The following is a 22,263-nucleotide window of genomic DNA, read 5'->3' on the forward strand; positions in this document are numbered from 1 at the left end:
GATGGCCAATGTAGGCTAACACAGCATTTCAGAGTCAGTTTTCATAAAGCGGTCACAGAAATGAAGGAAACACTCCCACCACCAACTATAACCCGAAACCACTATCCTGTCGAGCCGCAATGTAAACAAGACAACGTCCAATTCAATACTTTACCCACGAAGTAAAGCGAAGAAGCAGACACATCCAGATGTGTCAACGTTTTCATCACTTCACCTGCTTTGGAAACATAGTTTCACAGTCGTGACTCCCATGGAAGAGTGACATCAGCACATGGAGTGTGTCACAGATGGGGAAATAACAAAGTTGCTGAAGCAATGGTGGATGCCGCTTAAGCTGCTTCAAGGGCCACAGATTTTTGTTTAAAGTTAGTCATCTTACAGAGCGGCTGGTGCTCGTAGTGATGCACTCGGCTTACAGCCTGATGCTGTGCATAAATAGTGAAGACAGTAACGACATGCAGCTTGCCATGAACACCGATGTGGACTGAATTGAACAAACTTTGAAATTAAAAACAGTTCGGGCTACAGTTCAAAAGTTTCTTTGTGTGCAATTCAAGAGAAGATTTATCGACAGTTTGGTTTTGGTTTGGTTGCAGAACATGTTTTAACTTTTTAAGATTGGGAATTTGAGCTGTGGGAAGAGGACAGACACTTGTAGAATAAACAATAAAAAAAAAGTTATCCACAGAATAACCGACATTGATGAAACATGCCTGTGAGCCTTGGCTGATGATTAAACAAGCTGCTCTGCATTTACGCAAAAGGGAATAGATTTGGTTATCTTGATGACAGTGAGTAGAAGTGTTTAGATCCAATATTTAGTTTAGATAACGTTCAGCTTTGAGGTAGAATGACTAAGAACAGCTCTTGTCTCTCTTTAGGTGGCCTGAAGGTCTCCAAGTTTATGAAAGTCCCCCGTTACTGCGAGCGTTTCCTGTAAGAACTAAGACAAACAAAGAGGAGCGCAGCAACATCTAACAGACCGTTTTTCTTTCCTACTCGTCTGCTGAAACCGTCTAGTAGTGCTCGTTTTCTCTCTCTGGGAGTTACTTTTGTTTAGTTGATAAAAGAATACCAAAAGTCTCTTTAACTGGCCAATTAAAGAGTCAGATCAAAAAAAAAAACATGGTAAACCAATTAAAATGTCACTTACAAACAAGTCAGAATACTCTGAGTAATGCTGTTGAACTTTGGATTCTTTTGATCACACAGAACATCCCAACATACGCTTCACCTGAACTGTCACTGATTTGTAAACGTACTGGATATGTAACAGAGGTCTGGTATTATTCACAGAGAAAACATTTACAGAGAAGGAAAAAGGAAAAAGCAACTTGTGCTGCGTGTCTGGCCGGGTTGTGAGGACGCTGTCGGGCGGAGTGACAGATGTGACTTTGTGGAGCTAAAGCTTCTGTGAGGCTCAGCAACCAGGGCTGGTAATTAGACAACAAGCCCTGTGAAGCTAGCATCGGCATGATAACTATATTTATAGTTCCGTAAATTCCATTTCAGCTGCACCCCAAAAACTAATTTTAAAAATTTGACATCAAAAAGTATTTCCATAGAAACACTAAGGTGCAAAGAGCTACATGCAATCTCCTCTTCTCCTGAACACACGCACGTTCAAACGATGCAGAACTGGACGTGCTGATCTTTTGAACACCTGTAAGTATTTAATTCAACATCAGTGTAGGAGTCATACACATGTGAACATATCAAATGGCAGCTCTTTCCTTTTTTACTCCAATCAGCATATAAAGCCAACCAATGAATTAAAACATCACACAAACTATAAAAAAATGTTTGCTGATACTGAAGTCAGCAGTATTACATTTCAACACATTCAACCCTTGTGTCAAAAACTCGGATGTCAAGAGTCAAACGAGGCCTTATGGCATGAGTCAGGAGACAAAAAACAACAACATGAGATATACAATGTTTTTGTTCTTTTTACCTTGAAACAAACAAAGACCAACACAAACAACTGCAACAACATTTTTGGCACTTGAGCCGAGAGGAATCTGATACGAAACTTGAGTGAAAACATGAACCATGTGCTGGGAGCAAAACATCCTGTCGGCACATGTGTTGTGTGTAAACCAGCCGTGGGAGAACCCGGAGCAGAGGCAGGAGGGGTGCAGCAGGGTGACCCATGAACTCTGATAGTCTCATCCTACCCACCACTTATCTGACTTATTCTAAAACTGCACTGTGCTATAGGTTTAAAAAAAAACCTGGGAGGGGCTTCTTAGAGCAGACAGACTTTCTTCATTACCACAAGCACTAGTCCGGTTCAAGACCTCCGAATAGAAGGTTGAGTGTATTCCTGGATGGAAAAACAACTGAGCAAATGAGAGCTTTGTAGGTGGGATTAACAACGGGGACGTCAATCATCCTGTGTGACGAGCAACCAATGAGATGATCACAGCGCGTTTGTTGTAGAATGAGCTACAGAAATAACTGTTGAAATCAGCGTATTTCTCCGATTGACATGAAACGGTAAACATCGGAAGAATACAAATAAAAAATTAGAAAAAAAATTGTGAAGTGAGAAGAAGTGAGCTCGCCAGACCTCTGCAGGCCGCTCCTCCTCTCTGCTTCAGGCTAGCTGCTCAAGGCCCTCCGTGTTGAATTGCATTGTGGGTAGTGTAGGCACCAGGTTTTGTGACGGAAGAACAATACATGAAATAAAAAAAGAGAACATCTCTGGTTCTGCTACATTGATTATTGATTTTTTTTTTTTAGTGATATTGAATTAGCTGCTCCTAACATTCACCAACCACTACCGCTGTTTCTTTGTCAACTGACAATTTGTGATCGCTGCTGAACTATTTGTTTTAAGTTATTGTTGCATTGAAGATCAACATCTGAGATTTGTAAGTCAGCTGCTGTCTGGCAACCTTTTCAGTGCAGGAAACCACAAAATCAAAATATGGTGGCTCTCAAGTTCACAATCTATTGCCTTGTAGATTTGATTAGCCAACAACATTGGCTCTTTCACATTTGTCATAATCCCCCTTCTCAAATAATTTGGCAGGCATTTTACCACAGAAATGCGTCGGTCATGCCTCGTTACTTTCATAACCAATTATTGTTTACCATAATTTCGTCTGTCATCCGAAAAAAAACCCACTTTAAATGATTTCCTTAAGACTGATCGGACAAGCGTTGAAAAGAACATCCCTAATTTAACATGTACTTTGTTTCAGTTGTTTCTCAAGTGCTAGAATGGTCTAATGGCGTTTCCTTGGCCCAGGTTACACGAGGACAACACAGCGCTCCTCCCTTCCAGCACAGCAGATTGTAAAAGCATCACAGCTGAAAAACGACACAAGACCCCCACATCATGAGCACACATCGAATGTTGCAATCAATCCTGTCCTCTGGCGTTTAAAAAAACAATATTGGAGCAAATAATGAATTTAATAAAGCAGTTATCTGGATTGTCTATTCATTTGACAAAGTAAACACGATGGTTACAGTTAATCAGATCCACACCCTGTTCTCTCCATCTAATTACATCATGTATGTAATCACTACCACTGCAGGACTGAGGGAAGTTGCAGTGAAAGGCATACAGGACTCCAGGCTGGTAGACTGAACGGGGTCTGGTATCCATTATTTTGTGGGGAGACGAACTTTCTGGGCGATTCCGCTGTTTTGACACTGAAGGAATGTAAACAGTGTTGACTTTTACGGCTTCAATCCACACACACAACAATCAAACAATCAATCGAAACACGGGCCATAACAAACCAAACCAAGACATCTTGACATGAATGTGTTCACTATCAGCTAGTTTCAGTCCTACGCTAGCCAGGTTTCATGGAAAGGTGGACAAATCCTCAATGGCTTTCCACGAACAAGAGGGCAAATACCTTATAGCTCAGATTTAAGCCAATATACATTCATTTTGAACACACTATGTCATTCATTCAATTACCACCATATAATAAAAAGGGGGAAGTTTGTACACCTGGTTAACCCAACATTCGTGCCGTGCCAGAATTGTCAAGCAAAGTCCACGAAGTCAAAGGATTTCTATAAAGACAGGAGCTTTTTAAGTTACGAAAAGCAAGGAGAGCCCCTGAGGGCACCGGCTAAATCTCTAAATTTGCAGAGCTGCTTACAGAAAATCCTCTGCACTGGCAATAATCACAAGAGGACTTAAGGTGAAACTTGGGACATTCACAGAAAAGTCTACGAAAGCATTGAAATGAGAAAACTTATACAACTCCTTTTTCACCAGGATAGGATTTCATAACAAAATGACAAGTCTAATCCAGAAAAGGTTTGACATCTCAGTCCACCATCTGCTCACAAGCCTTAAATAAAATGAGCCAGACTTGTGAGCTCTTGTGAGTATGAAAGAACTACATTTCCCATATTTTATGAAAAGAGCAGGAGCGCGAGATGTTTTCACACCAGCTCTCCAATGTCCTTCCCTCCGGTGTGCCGCAGCAGCTCTCAGCTGATTCCACAGGCAGCTAGTGAGAAGGCCTCCGGGGGAGCCGTAGCAAAACAAGAGCACACACGCAACGCAATGAACTCATTGGGTGCACCCATGCTCAATAACACGTTAATGCGTGCTTTCTACTGTAACGTACACATGGGACGTCTCCATGCTAGGGCTGAACAAGTTAGCAAAGAAATATCTAATTGTGATTATTTTGACTGCAATATGAATTGGGTTACTGGAGGGAATGATAACTTTTACATCATTTTCATTGAAAAACAAAATTATGTGCGATTTCTGTACCAATCAAAATTGTTTTCTTAAGTTTCTTAGAATGTCATGTGAAGGCCAAGACTTCTCTCCAGCACGACGAGATTTAATCAAAAATTGTATTTTGACAAACGTTTCCCCTTTAACAAATGCTGTGCCTCCTGCCATTTGAAAGTTGCAGTAAACAATATTGCAATTGATAACATTCCCATGAATTGTGCAGCCCTCCTTCAGGCCCGACTAAGGCGGGATCATTATAGTTCAACCCAGATTCAGAACATCAAGAGAAAACATGTGCGGTTACTAAATAATCCGTCTCAGATTTTGTAACACCAGATGTTACAGCCAAAACGTAGCGTTAATGTCAAATGTAAAAGTGAGAAAGAACATTTGACGCACCAACAGCTGAATCAGTTGCCATACATAGTTGCATCACTCATTCAGGGTGAGTAAAACGGATAAAACGTCTGTCGATAAAGGCATATGTAATGATATATTCACAATATAACACATTTCCTGGAAGTTCAATTGAGGGTTTTGATAAAATCCCTCGCTGGGAAAGTCCAACTTTGTCTAATCAAGTGATTAAATACCTGATAAATTACTCCACCGCATTGCAACATTGCTGATTGTTCCGACTCAGTGATTTGCCTGCAACATTGCCCGTCAACCAGACAGAGATATTATAAAGGAATAGCTTCCTTTGTGTAATTGGTGCAGTCAAATCTGACAGCTGACAAATCTAAAATGTCTCACAGTATACAGCTTTATATCACCCACACACACACACAGTCATTTTAGTAATAAAGGCTATTTGACAGTTAAATAAGAGGTTTAGACCATAAAGAGAAACTGTGTATCCAGTACAATCAATAGCATTCAGTGGGTTGCTATGGAGTGACGAGGGGGGGGGGGCTGTTCTCATCAATCAAGCCCAAACACCTCACTTCAAAGACACAACGTTTCTACGAGTGTATCACGTTGCAGTTGACACGCGGTTGGCAGTAATAGGCTCGACATCTAAAAGAAAATAGACAAAAGCCAACACTTAAGTTTCCCTGCGAGCTACTTTGGCGTACGTTGGACAAGTTGGCTCCAAAGCAAAAGACTACAGCGCCTGAGAAACACTTAAACTGCTTCTCAGTGGTATCTAATCACCAAGTCTACAATTACAGCAGAATCGGCCGTTTGCTTTATGCGATATAAGTCAACACCGCCAGAGAAGCCTCCCGAGCTTTCAACATCGAATTCTTTATCCATGTAAAGAGAAAATTGGAAGGTTATTAATATTTTGTTACTGTCACTTTTTGACCCAACTGTTGCTTCTTAACATCGCGCTCACAAATGCTATGGTCACCTGGAAAGTAGTCTGTGAAAATAGATGTAATGCTTTGAAGTCAAAGGTGCTAAATCTTTTATCTTGGCACCAAAGCTGTTTAAGACATTATATTCTACTGCCCATTTTTTAGAAAACAAACAATAAATATATCGAGTTATTTTGTACAAAATTGCCAGCAATGTAAGATGCCATTTGATTTGGGGTTGAGGATTCCTTTAAAAGTAGTAATCCTTGAATTAAAACCCCATTGATGTTATTTATCAAGCAATCGCCATTCAATGCCTTCTGTAATTATATCTCAATATAGTAGTGTTCACTGAGGAATCACAGGAAACAATGCAGCACATGAGTCAGGATTTGTGTTGCTTTTATTGCATCTCATTAATACCAGTCTCACCGATACCTTCTACTGTACAAGTATCAGAAGGTTATTTCTGACTGACTTCTTAATTAAAACAAAAGCAGTTTGTTTGGCTGCACACAGTGGCGCTGTGTCACCAAAACAACCAGAGCTGGAATCTTCAGGAATAGAACCGCCATCACTTCTCTAGCTCTGGTAAAGAAATACCCACCGAAGTCACACCCGTCAGCTTACTTCTGTACCGAGCAGCAGTCACACTCTTGTGCTCAAAACGGCTCCTCTCTCTCCTCTCTCCTGCAGGGTTGCCAAGCAACTGTGCCATCAAATAAATGCACTAAGTGGCACACGTTGCCGTACTTTCCTGCCGCATGCAGGCAAGAGACACAAGACTCACCGACCCCGAGGTCACGCGGGCGAGAAGGTCTAAAAATAATTAGAAACAGACTTTAAAATCATGTTTTTTCCCTGTAAACAGTCCATTATGACCTCACATTAACAGACTATTAAATTCACACAGCAGCATCTTTTCAGTAAGATCGTCCAGTCCAGGAAATAAAGAGACGGGCAAGAGGCTGCTGCGGGTGAACATGTTTGGGTTATCATCTCCTCCGTTATCTCTTGTGTGTGAATGCTGCCAAGTGATTACACAACACTGTACATTCCTGGTGCCTGGTATCTACTGTGTTAGATCCCCCACGGAGCAAAGGGAGTCAGTCTCATTTGACAGGCCCGAGAGTTGCCCTGCAGACATTACATTGTGGAAATCATTGACATTTCACATTCATCTGCATTTCAACCATAAGGTCATACACGTCTCCATTAAAAGACGCGAGAAATCTGTGCAGGATTTTAGTGATGTGAAATTATTTCCTCGATTACTCTAGTCGATGACTCAATATCTCCACCGATATGTCCAATCAGAGAAGTTTATGCGAAACAGAACAGCTCCGAGGAAACTAACATAATTCAGTTAGGGCCTTATAGGAAATCCCTGCCCTTGGACTCTATACGTGTTTCCCTCCCTTTCCCTTTTGCTCAAGAGGAGAATATATTCTGGCGGCTGCCAGGATTCGATCAATAAGGTACTCTTATAAAAATGCTTTCTCTCCAATCAAGGCAAGTGGAGAAAAGGCAGATTGTACTAGATGTTGAATGAGGAAAGAGAACAACAAACCAAAACCCGAGGTTCTCCAAAGATAAACACTGAAAGCTCTTGGGGGGAGTGGTTAAGGGCTGGGTGGTGTGTGTGTGTGTGTGTGTGTGTGTGTGTGTGTGTGTGTGTGTGTGTGTGTGTGTGTGTGTGTGTGTGTGTGTGTGTGTTTCTGCACGCGTGCAGAATAAGTCAAGGGTGCCCCCCCCCCCCCCCCCCCCCCCAAGAAACGTTGCTAAAATAGCAACCGCAAACCAGACAGAATGTAAATCTGCACTTTCAAAAGGGTTGAAGAAAACGAGCTTTGAGGGACGTAGAAAAACAGGTATTCCATTTCAGCCCATTTACAGTTCCAGAAGCCCAGAAATGGGTCACAGCACTCCAGCTCCACTCGGATGGCTGAAATAGGACTCCTGGTTTTATTTTCTTGAGTAATGAATTACAGGTTTTTCCGCCGACTGAAGCTCAATTATATTACAGCTCCTGAAAGCTTCATCATGCCCGGGATGAAGGAATTCAACGCGTAAGCAAAGTCGAATAGAATTGTTTAATTGTATCAGCATGTCTCGGTAAAATCAGAGAGAAAAGGAGAGAGAGCGAGAGAGAGAGGGAAGGTGGCAAGGAGGCGGCTGAGCAACGCACAATGAAGCACAAAATCCAGCAGTCGAATCAACTGAACCATTTAAATTACCGGCTGAATATTCTGATGTGCGTTTGCTTCCCATACAGCTTCCTCTTGGAGAATGTATACAATACAGAGACACACCAGGAGACATGTTGTCTTGCCAAACACTTTGGGCTGCAGAGGGCAGGGGAAATAATATAACATTTAGCAGACAAAACGGTTTATCTCCTTTAACATTTACTTGCGTAGAGGTGTGTTTCTTATGTCTTATTTTCTTAAAAAGGTAGGAGGATATATTGCTGTCAAGTGAAAACTATACGCGTCTCCGTATTCGGTGCTTTTTACATTTTCAGCTAACCTGAAGGATTAAGTGCGTACACCAGGCTGGTTTTCCTGTTTCATGAGAAGTTGACACTTTGGAGAAAGATGGGTTTCCATTGGACAGATATGGCAGTGCTTCTCATAAGGTGCAGCAGTGAGAAAAGTAATGTTGGAAACAACATGACAAGAGTTATTAAGCATGAATTGCTAAAGCTAACTTGGCTAGCAAGTCAATTTTGGAATTCCTAAAGTTGAAAATGATACACCTCCTTAATCCACCACTTATTTTCCCTTTATCTTTGTCCTTGCACTAAATTAAAGCCGTGCAGTACCCATCATTGTGACAGCAGATAAACAAGAACATATACAATCAATACTTCCTAAACAACCAGTCAATCTGGAGAGTCTCACTATTTCAAAAGGTCAAAGTTCAATTAGACTAAACTATGTGCAAGGCAAATTAGGCACAACCTGTTACTGACAGAAGGGAATGCAGCGCTCCTTTGATGAAATGATTGATGATTATTTTTGTCTCAACAGTGGCCAACTACTCTGATTGTGGTCCACAGCTACAAAATACGAACTGCTGCTGTGGCTCATTCACAACCCTCACACTCATTTCATACAGAATCCATATAGAATCTGGTTTTAACATCACAATACCTCAAAATGACAGACGTCAACCTCATCTGAGGGAAAACACAAGTTTCACGTCAGAAAAGGATTTTCCTCTCCAGCTCAGTCTATTGTTTTCCACTCTTCACTGCGTTTTTCCTGAAAGGTGATCTGTGTAAGGTTTGCTCTCAAAGTTTCCTGCTTCTACTTTCACATGAGACTAATCTAATGCCATTACATGAAAAAAAAAAAAAAAAAAAAAAAGTACTGCACCTAGAAATCAATGTAACCCAAGAATTGTGTCTAATTATCAATTATGGAGATCATGAATAGACATGGGACGATATGCAAATTTGACAATTTGCAATTAACATTTAGTTAATAAGCAAATATCTTGAAAGTACATATCTGTTTTTGTTAATCAAAAACATTTTTGTAAAAAACATTTAAAAACTTAAATAAGTTCTCCCTGCATGAATAAAAAAATAAATGAATAAAAAAAATTACATGACATGAGTATTTTTTATTACATGATAATTCCTGTTTTTTTATATCAGGCTCTAATTTTCACTTCTCTTTTTCCAAATCCCTCATGACAACATCCACGATTATCCCGACAAAGGAAATTCACCACGTTCAACTTGTGTTTTTATCCCGATCGTTGACAAAATCCTATATCGTCCCATCCCTAATCATGATGTATGATTATATGCAATTAACTGTGCAGCTCTACCATCAACTTTTTAGCCAAAAGCCGATGTGTGTGGAGTGTTTTCCATAATATTTCTGCCTGGGTTCGGTTGGTTTAGGAGGTGAGGGATGCGTTGTGGTTTTAGGATAAAGAGCAACAACTTCACAGTGGAACTGATGGAAGCTGGAACAACAGAGCAGTGTTCGAACGCTCAAGAGGGAGCAATAGAGGAGGAGACCGAGAGGGAGAGAGAGGAGAGAGAAAGCCTGCAGCACATTCCCCACAAGACACTCACTTCCTGTCTGTGAGTCTTACTCAGCACCCAGGAGGAAGACGAGGATGAGGCCCTCACACATACTCACCTCATTATGTGGGTATAGAAGCCAGAGAAATAATTCTCCACACAATAAAAAGGGAAAATACTGAAAATTATAATAATTATATTTTCACTGGAGGGCACTTTTCCCTTCTCAGGGGAAGAATTTCCACTGGCCTCCAAATTAATATATTCATATTCTTTTGTATCCTACAAATTAAGTTGTGTGTGAGAAACGTTTCAACACATGTTCAAAGCATCCTCTACACAGGGGACATTAGGTGAAGCAGCAGCACCTATACCGAGAATACCCGGGAGGACCTTGTACTTTCTCATTACCATAAAGATGCAACAACAGTTTTTTTTCCATTCTGAGACAAAGCCACCCAATAATAGTCTGCAATTTGGGAGCAGGAACACAAATTAGTTCAGTGAAGAAAATGATTAATTTGGCCTAATTGCAGGCTGTCGTTGCTCAGCAAACATGTTGGCTCACACTGGCTCACCGGGAGGCCATGCTCAGTCACAAACACCACTAAACTCTCATCATTACTAGCCTGAGCTGGGAAACCTCAAATTGACCCGTACACAGCTGAATACATTAGTGATGATGTGTGCTTAACAGAAGAAATGAGGAAAACCTGGTTGCACATGGAGAGTAGACGCACTCCGTTTGAAGAAAATGTTACATCTTTCCCACACTTGCCCCATGTCTCTTAACTTCCTAATGAATGTAAAAAAAAATACCCAAGTTCTCTTCCACTGCTCCCTGTTCACATAAAACTATCTTTCAAGCTTTCAGGCCTGTGTCGAGGCATCCAAGTCATTAACTTGGGAGTTCTATTCTGGGGTGCCAACGGTACAACAGTTAAACCCAGATGGCTGGCACGGAGAGATTTTGTTGTCACTTTACACTATTTACTGATCCAAGCCCAGCAACCTGCGCCCTTGCCAATGCCAGGGACAGTAAATCTGTAATTGCTAAGAAGTTAACAATTTCCATTTTCTCCTGATGAGAACGGTGCCAGAGTGGGGGCCTAAAATACTGCAGATCCAAATAACGGGTAGTTTAAGTGCTTCTGGGTCATTTTTATTATTCATGTATATAACCCCTGACTGTATGGTTCTTCACCAGTCTGATGTCCCACCATGAACCCTTATTCTTAGAAATTAGCATTAGCATTTTAATTCCTGACTAATATAATTGCCATTATGGCCGTAGACTTCACATGCATTGGAGGAAATGCACTCACAGGAGATCAGATTTCTCTGGCCACAGCTTATAAACTACCATATCAATTTACCAATTCCTGAATAAAATGCCGAGGGTGAGATGGATGAAAAAATAGATAAAAGCTCATTAAATAGTAAAAAGACAGGAGGAAAATAGAACATTAATGCATTTTTCTATTTCAGACATAACATTTATCAAGTAAATGTATCCATAAATGCAATTTACATTTATGTATTTTGTTATCTCTCATCTGCTCCTTGTCCTTGGTTATTGTTGGTAAAGATGTGACAACTTCCTGAAACCTTTCAAAAGATTGTATATTACATCCAGAAGGAGCTAATTGGAGGAGCCTTCTATAGCAGCAACACAGCACATGAAATCAGTGCGCATCTGCAATCAGTGGAGCGATTTGATTGCCCTGCAGTAGAAGGTCGTGATTCATTGTAAAACTTAAAAATCAACCAAACTCTTAGCCAAGAGGTCTACGACAAAAGCATGTAATCTCACACACAAACATGTTTCATGCTCATTTGTCTGTTTGTTGACCTGCATCACACCATAATCCCCAATCACAGCATTTAGCTAGCTTCGTATCTAAACAAGGTCAACACAGAGAGCAAAGCAAAGGTAATTGATTGAAGTATTCAGGAATTGATCAGCCAATTATGAGTCGGGTACAACGGACAACTCAGACAGGAAGCTGATCAATATACCAGATTATCATATACTCGAAGCAAATGAAATTGAACTGCAGACACAAAAATGAAAGCTAAACTAATTCAATAACTTATTTAATCCTTAATATATTTGTGCTGTCGTAACATTTTCCTAAATTCCGTTTTTAAATTAGAATAAATACATGTCTAGTTATTAGCAGATATGCCAAATATTCTGTGGTTCCAGTTACTCCAATGTGGGGGTTTTTAGTTGTTTTTCTGCTTTATAATATTAATTTTATGAACTGAATATCTTTGGTCTTTTGACTGGCCGGTCAGGCAAAACAAGACGTCCCCTTGTGCTGTGGGACATTGATGAGCATGTTACACTATCGCGTCACCTTTTATAGGTTAACCTTTCAATTGATTAGTCTGGCAGATTGGTCAATTATGAAAATGATTGTCAGTTGCAGTCCAATATGTAATTTCTTGTTTTTTTTTCCCCTTAATCAATGTGTCCCTATTATGTGTGCATTGTATTGATTCATGTATCCATTAGGTTGTATTTTCTCCACCATTTGAAAATAAAGAAGCAAAAATCAATGTCTCCATCTTTCTCTCAAAACCTCTTATGAGGTGTAAGGATGTGTTATCCATATGCAAGAGAATGAATTCATGTCTGTACACAAGCAAGTGCACCTCACAGCAGTTTAGGTGAAAATGAACCACCGACATAATCATTTGTAAGGAAGCGGTGGCTGCTGCTGAAACAGATGGCCATTTCAGCCCCGCCAAAAATGCAAACTAGTGCAGAAATATTACCTGGATCTGGTAAAAATATGAGAGGCTGAACTATTGTTGTTTGGGAAGTGATCTCAGCGTGTATCGACCCGTGGCTCTTTGCCGGTCTTAATTTTCCAGGAAAGAGAAGCCAGAGATACCGTCAAAAACCATTAAAAATGCAAAGTAAAAATACACGGGAGTTCCCATAAAATGATTTCATTAAGAGTCCAGATTCTGGCCTTCAGAACATGATGTACCACGTCAAAGTCTGCAGCTCGTCCAATCAAAACACAGCCAGATGTTCCAGAGATCTGACCCGATTTGAGGAGACTAAAAGAGCCTTTTACTGGAGTTTCAATTTACATCTACTGAAACAAATCTAGACTACAACTGTAGCTTTTGGTCCTCATGTGCAAAACTGGACAGATGCTAAGACTGTGTAGCTTCATACAACACAACCAGACGTCCTGGATTCTTCCTGAAGGCCAGAGGTTAAAGGTTAAAGCAGTTTCACAGTTGAGATACTGAGGCAATTAAAACCTGAACCTACAACTGACCAGAAAAACTCAGAGACAGATGAACACAGCGGCCCGTTTCTTTTCCACAACCTCGCTGCAATGTCAACATGAGCAATGTCACCCGTGATGTCATGATGCAGCAGTTGTGAAACAAGATGTTGGCAGCAATACGAGACCGCACTAACTAAACTGTAAAGACTAGACTGGATAGAATAAACATAGCACAAACAGACGTAGAAACACTTGTAGGACGTGGCGCATGGTTTGTCCGGGACACTCAGTTTTAGGGCCGGCCTCTGGTTAAGTTGTTTTCCTGGAAGAGTTGGGGATGACATGGAGCTTTGAGGAATGTACCGAGCAGCGAGGCAGCAAACGGGACATTCTCAAGGGGAACTGTGTCTGTATGTGTGTGTGTGTGTGTCTGAGAGTTTAGGATAAACTTACTTCAAGACCAGACGCTCGCTGAGGATTACTCCAAAAAGTAGTCACGCATTTGAAACTACAACTTAAACATTACAGACGAACAGCTTCCACCATGTTACAGTGACGAAACCAAAAGCTTTACTCATCCGAACGCTAAATCATGCTCGTTTTAATTACAGTACAGTTATGACTGATGTTCATCTTAAGTTCTTGTTTGGCTGAGTCTCTGCCTTCTTGGAAATCACAAAGAATCTTAATATTCCACACTTGTGTTTTGAAATGTCTGATAAAGAGTCTCCAGGGACGTTCCAACAGAGACCGTCCTGTCCTGATGAGCCTCTCATCGCTTGTTTAATGTTCACCATCACTTGCATGTGATTAGAAGAGAAACCACACAGCGGGTAAAACACACAGTAAAAGTCAACATGATAGTGTAGAACAAATATAAGATTACTTTTTTTTTTTTTTTTTTTAAGGAATCTTGCATTAAGTTTTGAGGCAGAAGTCATGGAAATGTCATTTTCTAATGAAAACTGTTGCTACTGTACGTGTATATAGCATTTTTTTTCTTTTTTTTTTTACAGAAAAGTAAGCAAACGCCATGTTCAGGTCAATATCAGTTTAGTCTACAAACAAATAAATGCAGCTATGGGAGTTTGTGCAGCGACAGCCTGTGGTCGGGGCGTGTTACTACCTCCATTACCACAGCATTGATCCTTTTTTGTGTCTTTTGTCTTTGACCTCTTCAACTTTCTGTTCAAACTTAAGTTTTGGACAACTTGTACTCTCAAATTAGCGTAAAACTACCAACTTCCTTCCACGGTCAACATGTAATCTACTTTTATAACACTAATTGAAAACCGAAAGCTAATTGGCCCCTAATTGTCTTAATTGATTCGTTTCAGATCACGCACACGACACGCAAAGGAATGCCAACATTTCAAGCTAAAAGTAGGCTGGTAGTTGTGTAGAGAAAGGCTCATTGTAGGAGTCCAACATAAACAAAGGGGCCGTAAAAGAGGGCGACTGAAGTGTGCAGCTTCTCGGAAACAACGGGACAGGAGATCAAACGTGGACAGGATATAGGCTAAAAAACCGCATTATCCAATGAAAACGCTCACATTTACCACTAACTCTGTAGTTAGTTCATTTAATTTATTTTACCTAATAACATGACTTCCAACTTCTTACGGTCCACCCGAAACCTCTCCTCGGTCCACTCCGGGTCTGGCAGCGGATGGAGTCCGCTCAGGTCCTCCTCTGATCCCGGGAGAGGAGAGTCGGTGCTGCGCTCGCTGTTGGAGCCCTGGTCCGACTGCTGCAAGTATCCGCTCAGAGCGTCGCACTGGGCAGCCATGGCGCTGCTCAGCAACTTCTCCAGTGGCCACTGCGTTTTGTATTCAACGTGAAGTCGAGCTGAAGCGAAGCAGTTGAACTTCTGTTAACTTTTTTTTTTTTTTTTTGGTTAATTCCGTCACTTCGTGGTGCTGTGCGGGCTCATTGCAGCGCAGTTGAGACCTTCCTCTGCAGTTTCTTCAGGCCCCTTCGTTTTAAACCCCATTTACTTCTAAAAATAGTCAGGAGCACACTGGTCCACTGAGCTATAGGTTGTCCGCCGAGGTAACGGAGCGCGTTCAGCACACAGCAAACATACCAACCAACTCCTCGAGAAAGTTTCACGTGTCACCCTGCAACAAAAAAAAAAAAAAGCCGGGCTCCTCCCAGAAACACTTAAAAAAAACATCTTCCTCCTCTAGGCTTCAAGTGAAGTCTTAAATCTTTAGCTTTTGTGAGAAATTCACTAGATTGAATTAGTTTTTCCTACTGTGGGACACAACTTTTAAATCTCATTTAAGTGAAACCTCTGAGAGATTATAGCAAATTATAGCAAACTAAATCATAGGAGCTAAATATTGTAACAAGTCCATTCTAAACCATATGAAAATAAACCAAGGCAGGCGTGACTTATACATAAATGATCATTTTCCACTCAGGCTGGCAGTTTATAATAAGACCCCATGCGAGCAATGTATTGGTTAATAGAGGAAACACTACACATCCTGAGATTGGGTAAAGGGAAGCAATAGAGGAAAGAGAAACGAAAACAAATGTGGAGCAAGCCAACATTAAATCAGGGGCCACAATGAAAAAGTGCTGTTTATGTGCTGATTTTGATGAAGGAATACAGAACCAGCAGGTCAGTCATGTAGACAATAAAAGGTTTTCACGTCTCATAATTCCAGGCTTATTCTCATGCTGTGGTGTGGAAATGATTGACAGTTTCCAGTGGCCTTGATAAATGCAATTTTGCATATGTTAAATTGACATTTTTATGGTGTTAGCTTAACTCATTTTTATTGGCAAGTCCCTACACACCGTATTATGTCACTGTCTAATATTTCGGTCTGCTGTTTTTGTGACTTGACCTCCACAACAGGAACATGTCAGGCCAGGGGCTCGTGATGTTTTGCCATCATCGTTATTCTTCATATGTAAATAAAACTCATGAGTCGCACTTCCTATTCATGTCATATTCAAAGCTGGAGCTTTCATTAGAAAGCAAAGTACAGCACAGCTCTCTGTCCACTTCTTGCACATTTGGACGTGCACATAAAACCGTCAATGATAAGGCAGTAGCCTAAATGTTTTATTAACATTATCAGGAATCTCCAAAAAGGTGAGGACCACATTTGTGTTCTACTAGGACAAGTCCCCACAAAACCTAGTAGTCTGATTAAGTCAAATCAACAAAGCACTGCAGAAATTAAATGTGTATGCCCGTATTTACATTAATATCAGCATGTTTGCACTGTATTGTAGACACATCAATGGGATCATAAGCAGCTCAATTACTGTGCGTACACCAGCCTCACCAGTGGAAACCAGATGATAATGGATGGTCTAATTTGAATTGCTAAAGCGTGGTACTATAATGGCCACTATCCACATGAATAACCCCTTAGCAAATTGGCCTGAATTAAATGAAAGACAAATATGAATATTAAGTTGTCCAGGAGAGAAGCTTCCTGATGTAAAAGGCGGTAAACAGTAAAGGCTACCATCTAGTGGCCATGTGAATAGTAGAATAAGGGGCAGACTGATTTGTGGATGATAGAAATATTCTGCACACTGAATCAAACACTTTATGCCACAACAAGAAGGGTCACAGTTTCAGTTTACTCATGTGTATTGACAAGAAACAAGTTGCAACTCACTGATCGATTAATGTCTTTAATGCAAAATAATGAAAAATAAATCCAGTAAGGTCTGGTACAATATAAATCTCTTAAAAGAAAAGTATAATCAGGCCATCTCACCACCACAACAACAAATTATAATAATGACGCAAATTTGAAGGGGCAAAAAAAAGATAAACAGTAAAAACAGTTAAGTCAAGTAAAGTCCCAAGTAGAGAAAGTGCTTCAAGCGAATAAAACACCACAACTAGAACCAGTGTGGATGAGCAGTTGAAACAGTACTGTCATATTGTGAGGTGTTCAGGGATGCGTCATTGTTGCTGAAATTCCAGTTCCTCACATCGCATACTTCTCAGTCCATTCTTTGGCTACTTGGTTGTACCTACAAGAGAAAAAAGAAGTAGATTGAGTTTCTCAAGCTTAGTTGACTGCTGAAAGTATTTCCAAATTACAAACGCATTGGCTTTTGTACTCACCTCGGTCGGTCTGATTTGTAGATGTGCGCAATGTCTGGGACTAGTGGGTCATCTGGGTTTGGGTCACATAGCAAGGAGCATATGGATAATAAAACTGGAAGAAAAAGACCAAAAATGAGTACGCACACACGTTTCAATTAGATTAAAAAGGACTTCCAACTTCTTAAATAATTCTCCATAAACCAATTTAAATACAAATTGTGAAGCTTTGATTTCATGCACCTTTATATCAACATCCTGTTAGTTTAGTTTCTTGAAAAAAAGTGTATTTTTTGCCATTATTTTCATCACATATCTCAACATCCCCGTTTGCTCCTCCAATTATACAGTACAAAACACGCAATCTCACTATTTTCAATGTTTCAAAGCGTCAAATCGGTTATAGATCCGATCTATAACCGATAGATAATTGAGAATTATTACATTTGATGTGAAGCACCTAACGTGCCCACTCACATCCGAAATGAAGGCACAGAAAATAAACAATCATCAACATCAAATAAAATCTAAGAGCCCAATGTGATGGCTAACACCTTCATTCACTTCCCAACACTGATGGGGGAGAGGAATAGAGCTGAAATAAATGGTTTCAATAACCACAGATAAAGTCCCTGAACACAATTATTTCTCTTTATAGAAGATGAGCAGAATATGGATATCGTGGCTTTTTTGGTTGACATCACTTCACACCTGAATTAATTGAATTTAAAGCTGCAGGGCGAAAACAATTCAGTTAAATTAATTTTTCTAAATTTAAGTAGTTTATATTCAGAGCCCATATTATACTTTAAGAGAGATTAAAATTGATATGGTATTAGAGTATTATTCATAATTAATCCAGTTCAATTTGAAAACTGACTATTTATATTAATTGAACTTTCTTTATTTTACTTTACAGTCAATTGCTGACTTCATACAGATGTTGATACCACTACTAGGCTTCTTCAACATATGTGGCACTAAATCACAGCGCAACTCTGACATTATTGTGATGTTTCAGACCTTTGCATGGGGAAATGAAGATATGAGTTACCTTTTGATACTGTAAGAGCAGGCGACCACTGCGACCTCAAGATGTCAAGGCAGATGCTGCCATTGCTGTTGATGTTTGGGTGGTAAATTTTCGTTGTAAAGGAGAGCTATGAAAACAACAAACAAAGCATTAATAGAACAAATTCCCTTCTGAGGTGATGTAGTTTTGAGCTACTAAATCTCTAAATTTCATAATCTTACCTTTGGTGGTTTAAAGGGATAGTCGGTGGGGAAATGGACAGAAAGGAAGAACACTCCTCCGTGATACGGGCTGTCATTCTAAAATAGAGAGGACAATGTATGTTAAATTATGCCTAGTACTGTGTGGGAAAAAATACAATTTGATCTAAGAGAGAACTGTGTATTTAGAATATTTGTAGCATCTCATTCGTTTAAGATACATTTTCTTTGTTTAAAGTATGGCATTATGGTATTTTCCTATTGTCTAAGAAATGCCACGAGCTTTAGAGACTAACACTGGGATAGAGTGTGCCAGTCTGTGCTTTCAATACAGAACAGAAAGGCTTGTAAAGTCAACATAAAACACTATTGTCTAAAGATCCAGAAGAACCTTGGTTTTTAAATAAAATCTAGGAAACTAATCCAGAAACAGCTCACCGGTCCCGTGATGGTAGCTTGCCAGTGAAACACTAAAAGAAAACAAAGATGACAACACAATCTGTGTGAATATTTTTTAGTACCAAGGCTTTATACCCACAAATCAGAAATACTGCAACAGAGTCCCCACAGTACAAACAAGAATGACAGTGGCAGATTACAGCGTTACAATTGAGAAAATGGCAGGTTAATATAATCTTAAACTTACAATCATCCCCTACGGGTCCAGCTGAACATGAAGCTGGAGGGTCCTTCCCTAAGTCTTGTAACTCCTGTACAAATGAACAAAACACCAATTAAAGAGTTTGACAGCTTCCGTCGCAATGTAACGTCTATAAATCGCTTTAAAAGGAAACAAAATCTCACAGTCTGTGACTAACGAACGTTAGCGAACAGCTAGCTAACTAAAATGTCGAGTAATTAAAGCATATGGAAAAGTAGCCAACAACACAAACGTACAGGGCGTTGACACTGCTTGTTTGCTAGGCCAACTTTAGCTCGTAGTTAGCTGGAAGTTAGCTCGTTTAAGTTCTCCTGCTTAACTTAATGTTAGCTAACTGGCTTCTGGGTAGTGTCTTCGGCAGTGACATACATATCGGACTTGCTGGTAGTGAAACCCGTAACGTTACCTCTCGTTAAAGCTTTCACGACCGTTGGTACGTTTGGTTAGCATGCAGATGCTATTAAGCTAACGTTAGCTGGTTGACTGGCTAATGCTATAGCGTCGTTTCCCCGCATCGCCCCAACATTTTCTGTACTTAACGAAAATCAGACGGTTACTTACTTTCTTTATTCTTTTTAGAGCCATGGCAAGTCCTTCAGATGGGTTAAGCGAAGCTACAGTGTTAACTTTGACAGCTGTCAGCCACAGCTATGCTCACTTTATGCCTAACCGGTCTTATTTGTTGTGACAAACTGGTTATTTCTTTTGTTTCCGCGTTTTTGTTCGACGATGAAGTATGGAGCGGTGCATTGTGGGGATTTGAGTTTTTGACGTCAATTCGACGTAACACATGGACACAGTTCGTCCAATGGAAACCACTCTGTTAAGAATTTAGCAACAGTACATTTATTAAAATGAATACCGTTTAGTACAAAACTTTCATCGGCTACAAAAATTACATCAAAACAGTTATTATAATCTGACAGTGCACCATTAGGGCTACTAACTACTGGAGAATCGTAGTCTTTATTTTCCAGATGTTAAATTCCGTAAATGACCGTTAAAAAAAAATCTTAGTGTAAATAGTAATCACATTACAGTTGACTATAACATTTTTATTATATTTTCACTATGAAAGTGAGACATTAGGTAACAAAGATGTATTCAAAATAAAGAAAATATTTTTCACTGCATGTCTGTAGTATATAACCCTGGCCTGAAATGGTTATGTATTGGCTTGTCTTTGGCCCTCTGCATTTACAGATAATGTATTACACATATATACAGTGGCATTCTGTCTTATGAGCTGCCATAACTTCGCTGTTATGACTGACCTTTGAGCAACATATGGTATTTGAATTGCCAGACCTGACTATATTGTAAGCTTCACTAATTAGAGGTTGATATTTTGGTACTCTGGTGATTAAAACCAGTAAAATGTTCAAAAACTTCCCCTTAAGGCTTACAGGGTTTTGAGGAAAATGTTCTGTTTAATAATGAGCTGTAACTGTAACGGAGCATTTTAAGGGGGTCAGGGTGAGGGAAAATGTAGGGATGACATCATCCTTACCATGAAGTATTGGTATATAGAAACAAGGCAAGGCAAGTTTATTTGTATTATACCTTTCTATCACAGATGCTAAAACATCAGTTTAAAATATAATGAAATGGATGCTAAAATGTATTGTAATAGAATGAAAATAACTTACAAAAACACACAAAATATTGGTAAAAGAAGAAATAAAAGTGACTGTACACTGTGCAGTAATAATGCAGAGCGGTAATAAATGTGCCCATTTAATGAGGGAAATGAAAGGGCAGCAGAGAATATAACCAATCCAAGGAGCAAGAAAATAAGGAAGTCTATAGTTTAGATTTGACAATGGCTAAAATTGGTTCATTCTGTCTGCAGTACAGTGTCTAAATCCAACATGGTGTTTCGTTTTGACTCAAGGCACTTCTAGCTGACTGTTTCTTAAAGATATATGGCGCCTATGGGTTCTTCAAACATATCAGAGATGTATTTTGGCCCTCAACAACTGCACTTTAAAATCATATATAACTAACAGGAAACCAGTGTACAGATTTAAGAATGGTCCTTGCAGCAGCATCCTGATTCCTGAAAGGGTCTGCAGGGATCTGTTGGGAAAACCAAACAAGCGACTGTTGCTAAAGTCCACACTGCTAAGATGAAGGCATGAACGAGTTTCTCTAAATCTTCAATGGATATGAATCTTCTAATAACTATTTGTAGATCTGATGCAAGATGTTGCAATTATTGTCTTGATGTGGTTGCTGAGGCTCAAATCTGATTCCATTATAACATCAACATTTCTAACTCTGACCTTGAGGCTTGTATTCCAGTTGTAGTCATGAATTTTGAGTAATGCAGGAATACAGGAGTTGGCCTCAAGGTATGGTAAATAATAGAGGGCCAAGAACTGAACTCTGGGAGATTCTGCATGTCAAAGTGATTGGCTTAGATTCATGATTGCAAAGGTCAGCAACAACATAGCCACTGGCTTCTCTACAACCTAAACCACCTGCAGACTATAGCAGACGGGCATTCCTCATTGTCCAGTCTAACACAGGCTGCATTTGTATCCTGAAGCACAAACTGATACTTTTACTGAATCACTACTCAGACAAAAGTTATTTTGTCAGTCAAGTCAGAATGAAAATGGTTAAGAACTAAATTAACATTTATGTTGTTGTTCAGCCGAATAAAAGGAACTTTCTCAATCATCTCCCAATACATTTAAGATTTGAGATTAATGTGTTTACTATGGAAGCAGCCTCTTGTTGCATGTTTTTATGGATGAATTAAATGACTTTGGAAAAGCTACAGCACATAAACAGATGATTATCATAACAGATGATAAAATAACAAGAAAATAATACAAAGATGAGATGAAATATGGACATCAGTTGATTCACTATCCCCGAAGGCGGAAACATGTTTTTCTGCTTGGCGTTGAAACCTATTATCTTCACAAAGCTGTTATAAACTCATCCATTA

At 39.8% G+C, this 22,263-nt stretch overlaps 2 protein-coding genes across 2 annotated transcripts in view; both read right to left on the bottom strand.

The window, feature by feature from the left end:
* bicc1a (BicC family RNA binding protein 1a) overlaps nucleotides 1-15,432 on the bottom strand; it is a gene marked incomplete at its 3' end in the record, with an annotated part of 52,570 nt that extends 37,138 nt beyond the window's left edge. The window contains exon 1 of the mRNA XM_079169361.1: nucleotides 14,923-15,432. Within this exon, the coding sequence (XP_079025487.1) occupies nucleotides 14,923-15,115 (193 nt within the window). The 5' untranslated portion in view covers nucleotides 15,116-15,432. The remainder of the gene's footprint in view (nucleotides 1-14,922) is intronic.
* A 1,541-nt stretch (nucleotides 15,433-16,973) lies between these two features.
* Nucleotides 16,974-20,021, bottom strand: LOC306702896 (ubiquitin-conjugating enzyme E2 2-like). Its single transcript, XM_079168650.1, has 7 exons — nucleotides 19,866-20,021; nucleotides 19,290-19,353; nucleotides 19,082-19,113; nucleotides 18,665-18,742; nucleotides 18,465-18,570; nucleotides 17,432-17,525; nucleotides 16,974-17,337 (listed from the first exon to the last, which is right to left on the bottom strand). The coding sequence occupies exons 1-7, from the start codon at nucleotides 19,887-19,889 to the stop codon at nucleotides 17,292-17,294; spliced, it is 444 nt and encodes a 147-aa protein (XP_079024776.1). The 5' UTR covers nucleotides 19,890-20,021; the 3' UTR covers nucleotides 16,974-17,291.
* Nucleotides 20,022-22,263: the final 2,242 nt, after the last annotated feature.

This window comes from Pholis gunnellus (genome assembly GCF_910591455.1).
Source record: "Pholis gunnellus genome assembly, chromosome: 11".
NCBI classification, from domain to species: Eukaryota; Metazoa; Chordata; class Actinopteri; order Perciformes; family Pholidae; genus Pholis; species Pholis gunnellus.

What these genes read in the sequence shown, in the direction of transcription:
- LOC306702896 (XM_079168650.1), bottom strand. Translation starts at nt 19,889, where the DNA reads ATGGCTCTAAAAAGAATAAAGAAA. An exon ending in AAGCTACCATCACGGGACCG is followed by an intron (nt 18,743 to 19,081) that starts GTGAGCTGTTTC and finishes TCTCTATTTTAG; the next exon opens with AATGACAGCCCGTATCACGG. An exon ending in TACAAATCAGACCGACCGAG is followed by an intron (nt 17,338 to 17,431) that starts GTGAGTACAAAA and finishes TTTCTCTTGTAG; the next exon opens with GTACAACCAAGTAGCCAAAG.